At 30.9% G+C, this 13,716-nt stretch overlaps 1 protein-coding gene across 3 annotated transcripts in view; it reads left to right on the top strand.

Moving 5' to 3' along the window:
• LOC131935844 (DENN domain-containing protein 2A) overlaps positions 1-12,161 on the top strand; it is a 30,034-nt gene extending 17,873 nt beyond the window's left edge. For all 3 annotated transcript variants that reach the window (XM_059292544.1, XM_059292542.1, XM_059292543.1), the window contains 11 exons: positions 601-680; positions 1,788-1,857; positions 2,032-2,103; positions 2,431-2,550; positions 3,051-3,113; positions 4,352-4,458; positions 4,829-5,006; positions 5,231-5,354; positions 6,002-6,120; positions 6,804-6,930; positions 8,184-12,161. In XM_059292544.1, coding sequence (XP_059148527.1) covers positions 601-680; positions 1,788-1,857; positions 2,032-2,103; positions 2,431-2,550; positions 3,051-3,113; positions 4,352-4,458; positions 4,829-5,006; positions 5,231-5,354; positions 6,002-6,120; positions 6,804-6,930; positions 8,184-8,302 — 1,179 coding nt within the window. In that variant the 3' untranslated portion in view covers positions 8,303-12,161. The remainder of the gene's footprint in view (positions 1-600; positions 681-1,787; positions 1,858-2,031; positions 2,104-2,430; positions 2,551-3,050; positions 3,114-4,351; positions 4,459-4,828; positions 5,007-5,230; positions 5,355-6,001; positions 6,121-6,803; positions 6,931-8,183) is intronic.
• The last annotated feature ends 1,555 nt before the right edge of the window (positions 12,162-13,716 follow it).

The raw sequence follows: 13,716 nt of genomic DNA, 5'->3' as shown, positions 1-13,716 counted from the left end.
TTATAATAGTACTAACACATTGTTTAAGGGGTAACATATTTATTAATAACTTAAAATAAAATTACTATTTATTGGTTCACTTTCCTACATCTTTTACATTCTTTTTAAAAAGATAATTCATTTCATTAATCATTTTCAAATGCTGAATCAATAAAAGTATTTTTGTTATTTTAATGTAATCTAGAATCTTTCAAATCTTTATAGTTACTAATCAAAGAATTAATGTTGGTTAAATTGTTAGATTCTGTACTTGTATTTATAAATGTAAAAGACTTTCCTAACACAATTGGTTCTATATATTTTATTTATTGTTGATAGCTGGGTTTGGACAGCAAGATTATTGTTATATTTCTTAACTAGTTCTTTTTTTACTTAATTAGAACTATTACATATAATATTGTAAACACTCCTTTATTTTTAATAATCATTTTTGATATTAAACAGTAACACACTTTTATTAATTAATATTAATATAACTTATGTTACAAATAATTTCAGAAACTGTTGGTGTTTAATAAAGCATGAAACTAATCATCATATGTATTATCACACATCAAAATGTCTGCTATATTCAACTGATTTTCTTATCTCCCCTTTTAGGTTTCCAGCAACTTGTCTGTTCCAAGTTTTTGTTTTCCTGATGCTTCTATTTTTAAAGTTGGTTCTGTAACATCTCTAAGGTAAGAATTAAAGACTTACCAGCCGGCCCGCGGCATAACATACGCTGCTATTTAATTGTTGTTTTTTCTACTTTTCAGTAATTCATAATTTGTGAATTCGACAGTACCAACGCTGACACTGAAAATATTTCTTTAAAACACTATAAGTAGCTCATTAAGGAACATAACCCCCCCTTCCTCCTTCCCCCCCCCAATGTTCAAAATCGTTTCAAACTAAATTATCTGCCCCTAATAGCCATCACTAAACCCGACTCCACGAAGGTAAACATAGCGTGAACCACAGCTCACTAAGACCATGTAGGGGTGGGGATGGTAGGGAGCGCGTTTACAGCTTGTTTTCTAGCGTCTCCCAGAAGAGAATTATATATATAGATTTTGATTGGTTAATTATAACTCATCAGCTAAATTATTATTTCATTTTGTTTAATTCTAGAAATACAAAATAAAATAAAAATTCCAGCAGTGCATTTGTTGGTGCATTACTTTTTTGTACACACCAGAATTGCAGAAAATATATTCAAAATAATGTTGCCAATAAGATTACTTATAAACTTGGGGAGATAAATGGTTTGTGACATTAAGTGTCATATTGTAACTGTAAAAATGTCCTTAAATAAATCATCCAATAAATATTCAAATTAAAATCCAGTGGCAATAGTATCTCTACCAGCATAAAATCTGATAGACTTTTTAACCATCTAGTTAGGCTCCTAGCAGTAGAGAGCTAAACTGCTAACCCTTAAGTCTCAAGTTTGAATCCGGGTTCTTATCAGTGGAACATCCCTGAGTCCACCCAGCTCTAATGGGTACCTAACTTACCTAACTTAGGGAAACAAAGGCAGCTGGGCATTGTGCTGACCATACTATCCCTTCGTATGCTGATGTCAATGAATCAGATGAACTCTACTTTATTAGCCCCATGTGTATTAACAATTAATAATAAGAAAAGAAGTTAGGTTCTAAAAACTACTGTAATGAAGATGTTATGGTTAGTTTAAAGGGTCAAATTTTACAGATTTTAGCATAGTTTTCTAAAAACTTGACTAAAAAACCTGTGAATGTTAGGTAAACTTGACAATTTTTAAACATTTTTTTCTCTTCAAACAGTGAATCTTATTCTTTTGTCATGACACATGCTGATGGCTCTCGAGTGTTTGGCTACTGCAGAAGAATACAGGTAGTTATATCATTAACATTTTCAATTCTATTTTATCTCTTCTTTAACATAATGATTAAATCCTAAATTTATTTGTTTTATTAAATAGTTATTGTTTTTTTAATGTAGTTGTCTTTTCCGTAAAGAAGTTACTTTTGTTGATCATAGTTTTATAACAAATGTGTTCTTCTACAGCCATCAGATGTAAGCCTACCTGAAGTAATTTGTATCATCAGTCCTATAGATGCCTTCAACATGTACAATACAGTAAGTAAATCTACTAGTTCTATCAGGTTATAGATGATTTGGCTGCTAGTTTCATGATTTGATGTACAATTTCTGACAATTTTTATCTTTGAGTAAAGGAAGTAGGTATTGGATTGGGGAAGGGGGGGTGGGGGGAGAGTAGGAGGAGGAGTTGCCTATTTTGACAGTTGAATCTACCTGAAGCGTAGGTGTGTCTAGCTACTCCACTACATCTCTGTTTTACTTGGGTTGGTTGGGAGTTCAAACACAATGCTATCAAATTATTATGTAAGTGAGTGACCCATGAGAAATAGTTACATATAACTAACGTTTATTTACTTGAAACAGTTGTTGAGTGAAATAGAAAAAAGACGTAGGATATCCTCTGACCTAGCCCATGAGCTCATCGCTGCATCGTTTGGCCGACCTCTCCCGAAACCTGGCAAGATTTGCCACATAAGGACATTGGTAAATTTTTTTACACTCTGCTGCTTATTTGCATTATTTTATACAATTTTTATACATCAGTGTAAAATGAGCAATCTTTTTTCTAAGACCTGGCAATTATGCCACATAAGAATGATGTTAAATGTTTTTTTTTTCACTCTGTACGTTATTGATCTATATTCAAATACAATTTAAAATAAGATATATATTTAAAACAAAATAAATTGGAAAAAATTGAGCAACAAATTTTATGCATTTTTAAATAACATCAAGTATATAAAAATTAAATATTGAAGTAAAACATTAAAATAATTACAGGTATAAATAGTGATAAAATGATTATCAAAAGTGGTTTAGTTTTCTGCGACAGCATGCTGTCTTAATAGAAAGCTGTGAATAAAAATTTCTGAAAGCATGGACTGGCATGTCATTTTCATAGTTGGGCATTAGCCAGTGAATAAACATTGTACACTTGAAAGCATATTGTGCATGATATCCTCATTGACTTTATGATATTTCAGGACAGCAACAGTGACATGGAGACCATTTTCTTGAGCCGTCCGTCAGACCATAGGCTTGAAAATGTAAGAGAACTTGGCCATATCATGATAGTTAAAAACTTAAACCGGAGAAATAATGGAAAACTCTAACTTGTTTTTTTATTTCTTTATTCTTTATTTTTTGCTGTGTTTTCTTTAATTTATATTTCCTTAGTACTCATTAGAAAAAAAAACCTAGACTTTTTTTTTTGTATATTAGCTCAATAGTTAAAATTGATCTCGTATTTGATTAAATTACATGAAAACTATTAAATTATAAATGACTACTAGCCTATTATTTTAGTAATCTAGTTGTTAATTTTTTTCCCTTCACTATTGCAATAGTTTTACTCCTCTTATAGTTTGGTTACAAGATGAAAAGTACCTGAGTTCTAGAATAATTAGCCAAATTAAATACAAATGCCTCAAAATTTGTAACAATTAATTTAATATTTATTCATCAATTACATGAAAGCTATTTATAAATGTGTGATGTAAAATAAAGTAACAAACTGTAATTTGTACCAAATGGGGAAAATAGATATGTCAAATTTAAAATCTCATCATGGTTGTTGTAGGAACATTAAAAATTTCATTTTTTTTAACTAATGGATTTGTTTTTAGCTTGAAGACACAAATTTATTTTGCATCATGGACTAACATAAGATATAGAATTGTATCAATGATCCAAAAATAGAATTAGCTATTTTTAAGCATTGATTATAGTTAATGAATTACTTAACCATTAAACCTCTTGAAAGTGATTTAACAAACTTTTAAAATATTATAATTTCTACCTTAAGAAGAAGTTAAACAAGGTTCTGCTACACTTAATATTAAAATAGAAAATATCATTTAAATATGGATGAGAATCAGAATAAACCCAATCAATGTTTTATACAAGTATTTTCCTTCTGTAACCTCACCAAGATTATTGCACTGTGTGCAGTTCTGTTTTCAATTTTGTTGCGAGTTTTTTTTATGAGATAATGAACTCTAGCATTAGAAATATTTTCATAACTTGTGATTTCTCTTATTTCCATAAGTTTTCAACTTCCCCACTTTAATTTTCAAACATATTGGGGAATGGACGTTAAAGTGTTCGACTGTTGGTTTTTTGTAAAGCTTGATCTATTCTTTAATGCATTTATACTGAGGTGCAATGTTCAAAATCTTTTGCTTGAAACTGAGTATGCTAGTTTGAAAAATATATGAAACAAGTAAGTTGAGAATCCCTGATGTTAGCCAACGTGAACAGGTTTTTTAAAATTATCTTTTAACAGGTGAACTATGAGAGTCCCCTCTACTACTTAGGCACTGACAAGTTAGTGAAGGTGTTTTCATCAATCGTCATGGAGAGGAGAGTTCTCTTGTGTTCTAGTAACCTCAGGTATTTACCTTTAACATTACACATTTATTTTAGAGCAGATTCAAGTGTTTATATTAAGTTCTATAAATATAAAATAAACAGTTTTTGAGAAACTAGGTATTTTGATAGTTTTCTCAATTCCTAAAATAAGTTTTTTTTGTTGTTGAGAAGCCTCAAGTAATTTAACAAAGGTTTTTAACTTATGCACTATTTTTCTTCTAAGAGTCTCAGGAATTAAATATTATCTCTTATCACTAACATCTTAAATTTATGTTAGCAACATTGATTATTTTATTAAACATTCTGGTATCCCTAAAACAACTTAAATTTTTTAAAATTCAGACATTTACAATTTTTGTAAACAAATGGTTTGTTACCCACAATTCCTCAGTGTGCTGACACAGACTGTCCATGCCCTGGCAGCTCTTCTCTACCCCTTTCACTGGCAACATGTGTATGTGCCTCTCCTGCCTCCAGAGATGCTGGATGTTGTGTGTGCACCCATGCCTTACATCCTAGGTGTGCTGTCAGCTTTCTTACCTCAAGTACTGAAGATGGATGTTGAGGAGGTAGTGTGTACTTCTTTACATTGTTAATTTGACATAAATATCTGGCCTAAATCTCCTGGGACAGAAAGGGAAATAAACATGAAAATAAGGGGAATACATGTTTTTTACCTCCCCTGTCTTATTTTTAAAAATCAGGATAAAATTATTTCCTTAATATTATTACTCCATTAAATGAGAAGTGTTACTTTTATAAATGTTAAATTGTACCATTTATTTTTTAATAGGTGTTTATTGTAGACTTGGACAAAAAGAGCATAGTGAAATCTCAAGGTGACGAATCAACAATTCTACCTCGTAAAGTTCAGAGAGCATTAAAGACAGCCATCAACATGTGTAAAATTGACTCAGGTAATTCTTACAGCACTTAAATCCTATGATAATTAAGTAATTTTTAGTTATAATTTTCTAAGTGAATTTAAAAAAAAACCAACGAATTGTAGCTTCTTAAAATAGACTCATATGTATGTTACTTTTACTTGAAGAAAAAGGTATGTAAATTGTATATATGTTTTAAATATGTGGGGAACAACAGTTTCTATTAAACCTCTAGAAACAACCAGATGCAACCACAACACATTTAATGACAGATGATCCTTATTATGATTCTTTATCTTTATGATTTTTTTTAAATGTGAGAAAGATATGATATAAAAAGTTCATTTTGTACAATTTTTTAGGTTAAATATTTAGATGAATAGTGCAGCCAATTTGTCAGTCTTGAAACTCATTCATTGCAATATTATATTCTTAAATTTAAGTTTATTTACTTGCCATCACTAAACTTCATCATACCTACATAGGCACAGAATGCCCAGTGGTTAAAAATTCCATATGTCATATTCCATGTCATATTCTTTAGTTTATTTACTTGCCATCACTAAACTACATCATATCTACAGAGGCACAGAATGTGCATTGGTTAAAAACTCCATTATTGCCATGTCATATTCTTTAGTTTATTTACTTGCCATCACTAAACTTCATCATACCTGCAGAGGCACAGAATGCCCAGTGGCTAATGGTGGCAGAGGCTTTCATCCGCATGTTCATAGAAACCATAGGCCACTTCAACAACCATCTCAAGACTCAGCAGGACGGCAACAGAATCTTTCAGGTAGAGCTTGCTATTTTATCATAATGTTTACTAATGAATTAAGATGGCATGGTAGGGTGGCAGAGCACACAGCTGCTAGCCTGAAAGTCTGAGTTCAGATCATAAACTTGAGTCTATAGAATGTCCCTGATTCCACTCACCTTTACAAGGTGAAGTAAAGGCAGATGGACCTAGTATTGACTACATGATCCCTTCATATGTTAAGGTTGCAGAAACAGGTGAACTCAACTTAATCTGCCCCATAAATTGCATGGCCTGAAAGAGTTACTTCACTATACTTCGATATATATAAAGATTGATTGCTACAAACCTCAAATATTTGAATCTCTGACTTGTATTTATTTCAAAGGTTGTCCTGAAGCTTTTTTTTGACAGTGTCATTTTTAGAGACTAGCACTGGCCTAACCATACTCCTAACCCTAACCCTGATCGCCATATCTGCAGAAAAACACCTTGATATGATTCTGTTCGTCCAGTTTTTAAATTTTTATTGATGAGACGACTAACATGAATTGATCCTGTGAAGCCCCTATAGAGCAAACATTTGCAACTACAATTTCCCAACAGCTTTTGTTCTGGGCAGCTTTCTTCAGTTTGGCCCATTACACCCCCACAGTCCTTGCTTCACTTTCTATAGATCCCCTGCAAAAAATAAAATAAACTGGAACATTGTCTGGTTTCAGAAAGAGAACTTCATCATCGAGGTGGTGTCTAAAGAAGTGAGGCAGTTCCTGGAGTGGTTCACAGAGACCCAGATGTTTGAGATGTTTGTGGAGCAGCACATTGAAAAAACTGATGCAGGCACCAGCGGTAAGGGCAGGCTTTTTGTTGGGATATAAAATACAAAGTTTGGAACATAGAGAAAAACTAGCTGATGATGCAGGCACCAGTGGTAAGGGCAGGCTTTTTGTTGGGATATAAAATACAAAGTTTGGAACATAGAGAAAAACTATCTGATGATGCAGGCACCAGTGGTAAGGGCAGGCTTTTTGTTGGGATATAAAATACAAAGTTTGGAACATAGAGAAAAACTATCTGATGATGCAGGCACCAGCGGTAAGGGCAGGCTTTTTGTTGGGATATAAAATACAAAGTTTGGAACATAGAGAAAAACTATCCGATGATGCAGGCACCAGTGGTAAGGGCAGGCTCTTTGTTGGGATATAAAATACAAAGTTTGGAACATAGAGAAAAACTATCTGATGATGCAGGCACCAGTGGTAAGGGCAGGCTTTTTGTTGGGATATAAAATACAAAGTTTGGAACATAGAGAAAAACTATCTGATGATGCAGGCACCAGTGGTAAGGGCAGGCTTTTTGTTGGGATATAAAATACAAAGTTTGGAACATAGAGAAAAACTATCTGATGATGCAGGCACCAGTGGTAAGGGCAGGCTTTTTGTTGGGATATAAAATACAAAGTTTGGAACATAGAGAAAAACTATCTGATGATGCAGGCACCAGCGGTAAGGGCAGGCTTTTTGTTGGGATATAAAATACAAAGTTTGGAACATAGAGAAAAACTAGCTGATGATGCAGGCACCAGTGGTAAGGGCAGGCTTTTTGTTGGGATATAAAATACAAAGTTTGGAACATAGAGAAAAACTAGCTGATGATCCAGTCTCTATCCAAATAGGGTACAAATTTCAGATTGAGTAGGGTACAAATTTCAGAATGAGTAGGGTACAAATTTCAGATAGAGTAGGTTACACATTTCAGAACAAGTATGGTATAAATTTCAGAACAAGTTGGGTACATATTTCAAAACAAGTTGGCTACAAATTTCAGAACGAGTAGGGTACATATTTCAGAGCGAGTAGGGTACAAATTTCAGAACAAGTAGGGTACAAATTTCAGAACAAATTGTATTTTTAGTTAGGCTGGAAAATATATTTTTGTCACAAACTTACCTACCATTTCTATAGCTTGATTCCATGGGATGTGTCATACATAAATTTACCTTTAAATACTTATATGCAAGAAAGTTTAGGGTTTTATAGGTGTAACAATGCGGTGTAGTGGAATGTTGCTAAAATGATTTTTCTTTTGTAAAATCTTTGCAGGTTTGTTTATGCAAAGGTTGATAGAATATAAGGAGTCTAAAGAAGAGACCATCAAACACAAAGGCCTGGGGGCAAAGGTCAAACATCTGGGTAAAGCTCTCAAAACAAAACTCAGCTAATTTTGGATGTGGGCAGTGGATCATTTTGTCAAAACTCAGCTAATTTTGGATGTGGGCAGTGGATCATTTGTCAAAACTCAGCTAATTATTGATGTGGGCAGTGGATCATTTTGTCAAAACTCAGCTAATTATGGATGTGGGCAGTGGATCATTTTGTCAAAACTCAGCTAATTATTGCTGTGGGCAGTGGATCATTTTGTCAAAACTCAGCTAATTTTGGATGTGGGCAGTGGATCATTTTGTCAAAACTCAGCTAATTTTGGATGTGGGAAATGGATCATTTTGTCAAAACTCAGCTCATTATGGCTGTGTTGAGTGGATCATTTAGTCAAATGCTTGCTTGCTTTAAAAAAAAAATTTGTTTTTGCTTCTTCTCCTATAATTTTGATCTGATTTTTGCCTGTGGTTGACATTGATCAAAACCCTTCTATGTTCAAAAACATTCTATCCTGAATAAGATAAAAATTATTAACAAAAATACTATTGGCCACGATTATTTTTTTTAAATTAAAAAAAAAAGTTGGCTGTACACTGTACTTATTTGTTATGGCATATGAAAAAAAGAGTGCACAGCTTAATATTGCAGCACCATAAAGCTACACGATCGAATAAACTATATTATAAGATGCATGACGTTAAAACCTTTCTAGTGGAGAGAGCTTGCATGCTAATGTTGACTGGCCTGTGTTAGGGCAAACATTGAAATGTTTGGGTTCAGGAATTATAATTGGATCTTCCAAAGCTTTCTTTGTGCTTCAGTGCTTAAGAATAATTTATTTGTTTTAATAATTGTATTAATTGCAACTTACAAATATTTATGTAAAATACATTTTGAAAAATATTTATTATTGCTTATAATTTTCGGAAGTGTTGTAAAAATCATTGTAGATGCTTTTTTTCTAGAAGTTCTACAATATATTTTTTCAGAACTGTTTAGCAAATTATGCTTATTGATGTTGAATTTTACTGGAGTTATTTTTCTGTTTAACTAGTGACTTTTATCTAAAAACAACTTGGTCAGTAATTATATTACAATCTTTTTTGGACATTCTATTTAAAATGAAAGGTATATTTTAAAGAAGGTGGTGTACTTAATTTGTCATGTCTTCTAATTAATTTTTTCTCATAATTGGATCTGTTTATCATCCAACTGTATATTTATTTTACTTGAAAATTTTAGGATTACAAAGTAATTATTTCTGTAATGTAATTTTTTTCAACTATGTAGATAAAATACTTTTAGCTTTTGGATACATGCTTATTACATTGTTTCCTGTTTTGTTTACTTTATTAATTACAAGATTGACACAAACGAGTCCACAGGCCTAGCAAAAAATGTAATGTTAACTGTTAGATTCACTGTGTTGAATGTTGGTTGTATTTCATTTCTTCATTCCACTTCCCTTTTTACCACATTAGTGCGTATTCATGTTGTTTCAATGTTTATGTTAGTTTTAAAAATAGAAATTAATTACTATCAAGACATACTAAGCAGGGCCTAATTGGAAAAAAATATGTCCTGAATGATAGTTGTTAGTTTTACTGTATTTTATGTTAGTTTTAAAAATAGAAATTAATTACTATCAAGACAGACTAAGCAGGGCCCAAATGAAAAAATATATGTCCTGAATGACAGTTGTTAGTTTTACTGTATTTTATGTTAGTTTTAAAAATAGAAATTAATTACTATCAAGACAGACTAAGCAGGGCCTAATTGGAAAAATAACAGTTGTTAGGTTTACTGTATTTTATGTTAGCCGCATCTCATTTTATCATTCCATTTCACTTTGCCATATCTCAGTCATGAGCAGCCCATCTTACAGTAAGTTCAGTATTTTACATATGTACATACCCTTCTATTGCTCATTCTGTACAGCTGTTTCAATAATGTTTTGTTGTAATGCTTGATCTGTCATTTTATCAATCATTTTGGTGTATATATTTTTAAAAAAATGTTTTTTTTTACTTCCTTTGTTGCATAAGGGATTATGTTTCCTGCATCGTGGTTACTTAAAAGCATAATTTAATGAGTGGACTTAAGACAACTAATTAATTAATTTATTCTTGAAGTCCAAACTATTTAATTTTGTGTTCTCTTTATATCAACGATTAATATTTTAAATTAATGAAATAAAAATGCTTTTGGAAGTTTTGTATAATTGATGTTTAATTTATTGTGTGAGCTCAAATTGTTTTAATTCTTTTATGAAAAAGAATTTTTATATTTAATTAATTTAATTTTGTTTTAGAGCTTTCTAGATGCAAATTGTGAAATGTTTTAAGTTTTTAGCTCATTTTTTAAATTATCTCCTAATTTGACTGTTTAAAATATACTCAGTAGGAATTTTAGTAGTCGATCAAAAAAGTTTCTTAAGATATTTTTGTTAGGTATGTAACAGAATGTGTTTTTACAAAATGTTATTTGTTACTGGTGATTGTAATTGATCTATCCACAATATCTGCTGTTCTATTTACCCCTTAACACAGGGTTATTTATAGCTTGTTTAATGCTAATTTCAGGGTTTACTGAATAAAATATTTCAAGAAAGGTAACTACAAGTGAACAAACACCTTGTTTAGATTTGGGTTACATCAAGGAACATTTCTGGTATTTTAAGCTTCTAAAGATTGACTCATCTGTTAGAAAATATTCAACAATTTTGTAAAATTAAAATTAAATAATGTTTAACATTAATGAGTAATAGGGATATTTGTGCGCAAAGTTTTTGGTTTTCATTTTATTAGAAATTAAATTTATTATTTTTAACTCTATAATTTCAATCTTGTTTTTAGCCTAAAATCTTTGGTTAAATTGTTTTTTAATGTTACTTTTTGTTAACAAGAGGGTATACGTAGTACAAAGCCAGTAACTATTTTAGAAAGCTATTTTGGTAGTTAAAATTGTATTGTTGTAGTGTTTGTATTAATGATGTTTAACTCTATGAAGGCCAACAAATATATTTGGCTCACCTGCTTCTAATGGATTAGCACAAATTTTATTTTCCCTAGAATGATATTATGATACTTCAACACTCAGTTATTAAAGGAGTCAATTTTTAAATATTTTTTTTTTAGTTATAATTAAACAATCAATGAGATTGACTTTGTAATTGGTTATAATTACTGAAAGGGAAATCTTTATTCAGTTGTTGATGAACTAAGTTGGCAGACTGACAAGGTAGACTGGGATGGGGGGGGATTAATTAGATTTATTACTTTTTGAGTAAGATTATCGGTATTAAAACAAAAAATACATAGGAAAAACAATTTTATTTTGCTTCGAGTAAGGTATAAAAATAAATACAAAATTTAATTTATTTTGAGTAAAGTATAAAAAAAATTTAAATTAATTTTAAGGCAAAAAAAAAAGCAATTTATTTTGTTTGTATGAAGGTATAAAAAAAAACATGAAATTATTTGTTTGTATTGAGGTGTAAAGAACAAGAAATCTATAACACTTGAATACATGACATGAGTTAGTCAGATTTGGTCACCCAACAAACAACTGTTTTTGTTAATATCTGAGGCTTTAAAACTTATTTGAAACTGTGATAGATTTTATATCTGACAGTCAAATACATATCACATATGTTCATAAGATTGTAAAATCATTTTTATTATAACAGCATATATTTTCATCAATGTAAGATTTGTTTTAATTTAGAAACTACTTTTCGCTTTTGAAATCCATAATATGAGGCTCTTCAACTAGATTAATGTAGTTTTTGCTAACTTACAAAATAAGTACATTTTGTTTTTCTAATTTTTTTTGTACTGTGTAATTTACTGCAATAAGTGTTCATTTATATTTTATATAAATTATACTTTCAATTTGCATTTTCAAAAAATAAAATTGCTACAATTGGAGTTTTTCAGAGTTTTTTTAATTTTGATGTATTTCTGTTATTTTATAAGTTGTTTCAAAGGTCTTAAAATTATTACTGGGGTTTATCAACTAGAAGGATCATTGGCATAATTCACATACAATAATTAGGTGCACAATTTTAAAATGTATAAAGTTAAGATACAAAATTAGATATAGATATACATACTCATCTTTAAATCAACATTTCTTCTATATGATTACCGATTATTTTTGCAAAAAATATTTTAAAGGCAGAACTAGAATTTTTTTTTTCCGATCCAAGAAACTAAATAAGAAAAAAAAAGTTTTGTATATATTATAATACCACACTTTTATGTGAAATAAAGGAGCTGTAATTAATTATGTAACGAGCTGCATGAGGCTTAAGCATGGCAGGCTTTAGACCACTGTGTTAGAATTCCCAGATGGGAACTATTTTCAACAGCCCTGAGGTTTGAACCCCTGGTAGGAGTTCAAATAGTTTTAAATAGCAGGGCTTGTACCATGACCAGCAAAATAGTTATTTACCTTGTGAATAGAAAAATTACTTATTGCATATCAAAATAATGTTAGCCATTAATTTATACACTTTAAAAAAATGAAATACTCGTTTCCAATTAACAATAAACAACAAGTTAAAATAGATTATCTAATCTAATCCTCACAATTATTACTGTTTTATGTATTGAATGCCATTACTAAAATTTTAAAAATGATCCATGCGTTAATATAGTTATTAAAATAGTAATTTATGATTATAAATATTTTTTATTTTTTTTTTCTAATTTTTAGTGCATTGTTTTGTAATAACTTGTTATTATATAGTTTTTTGAATATACTTTGTTAAAAATTTGTGTAGATACTATTTGTTATATTTCAGTGGCGTAGGCAGGGGGGGGGGGGTTAGGGGGGTCATAACCCCCCCCCATAGACCCCTCGGTATATATACAAAAAGTATGAGGGGGGTGCAAATCGAAAGTTTGACGGTGGGGGGGGGGGGGGGGGTTGCAAATCGAAAATTTTCCCCCGGGTAAAAATTGGAACCCTCCCCCCCTTGAGACGATCCTGGCTACGCCACTGTAATATTTAGATTCTACTACTTTTTTTGTAAAAAATCTAGACCTCTATGCTGTCCCGTTTATTTTTTTATTTTTTAAAAATTCATAAGGGGAATTAACCTATGGAATAATTTTGCTAAAAAATAAAATAGTGAGTTATCTTTCTTTGCATGGCAAAATTTTATTTCTTCCCAAATCTGCATTAATATTTTATTCATTGATCAATTTTCACGATAATTTCATAAAATTATGTATCCTCAATGTGTACAAATACTGCTAAATTTTAGTTTTAAAAATAACTTTTCAGGGGAGGGGTATGAACGTAAATCGTATGAACAGTGGTGGCACTAGAGAAAAAAAAGGCTCTCTGAAAAAATTTCGAGACCCTACATGGTATATCTCAAAGTAAATGGTTTCACTTTTAATTGTCGGGTGGGTAAGAACACTGACAGTTTATTAAAGGTATTCAGGGCACGGTGGCCTGGGTAAAT

This window comes from Physella acuta, unplaced genomic scaffold (assembly GCF_028476545.2).
Source record: "Physella acuta isolate Inbredline_101_S28 unplaced genomic scaffold, ASM2847654v3 ptg000161l, whole genome shotgun sequence".
NCBI classification, from domain to species: Eukaryota; Metazoa; Mollusca; class Gastropoda; family Physidae; genus Physella; species Physella acuta.
Note: the sequence above shows the minus strand (reverse complement) of the source record. Positions and strands in the feature narration are given on the sequence as shown.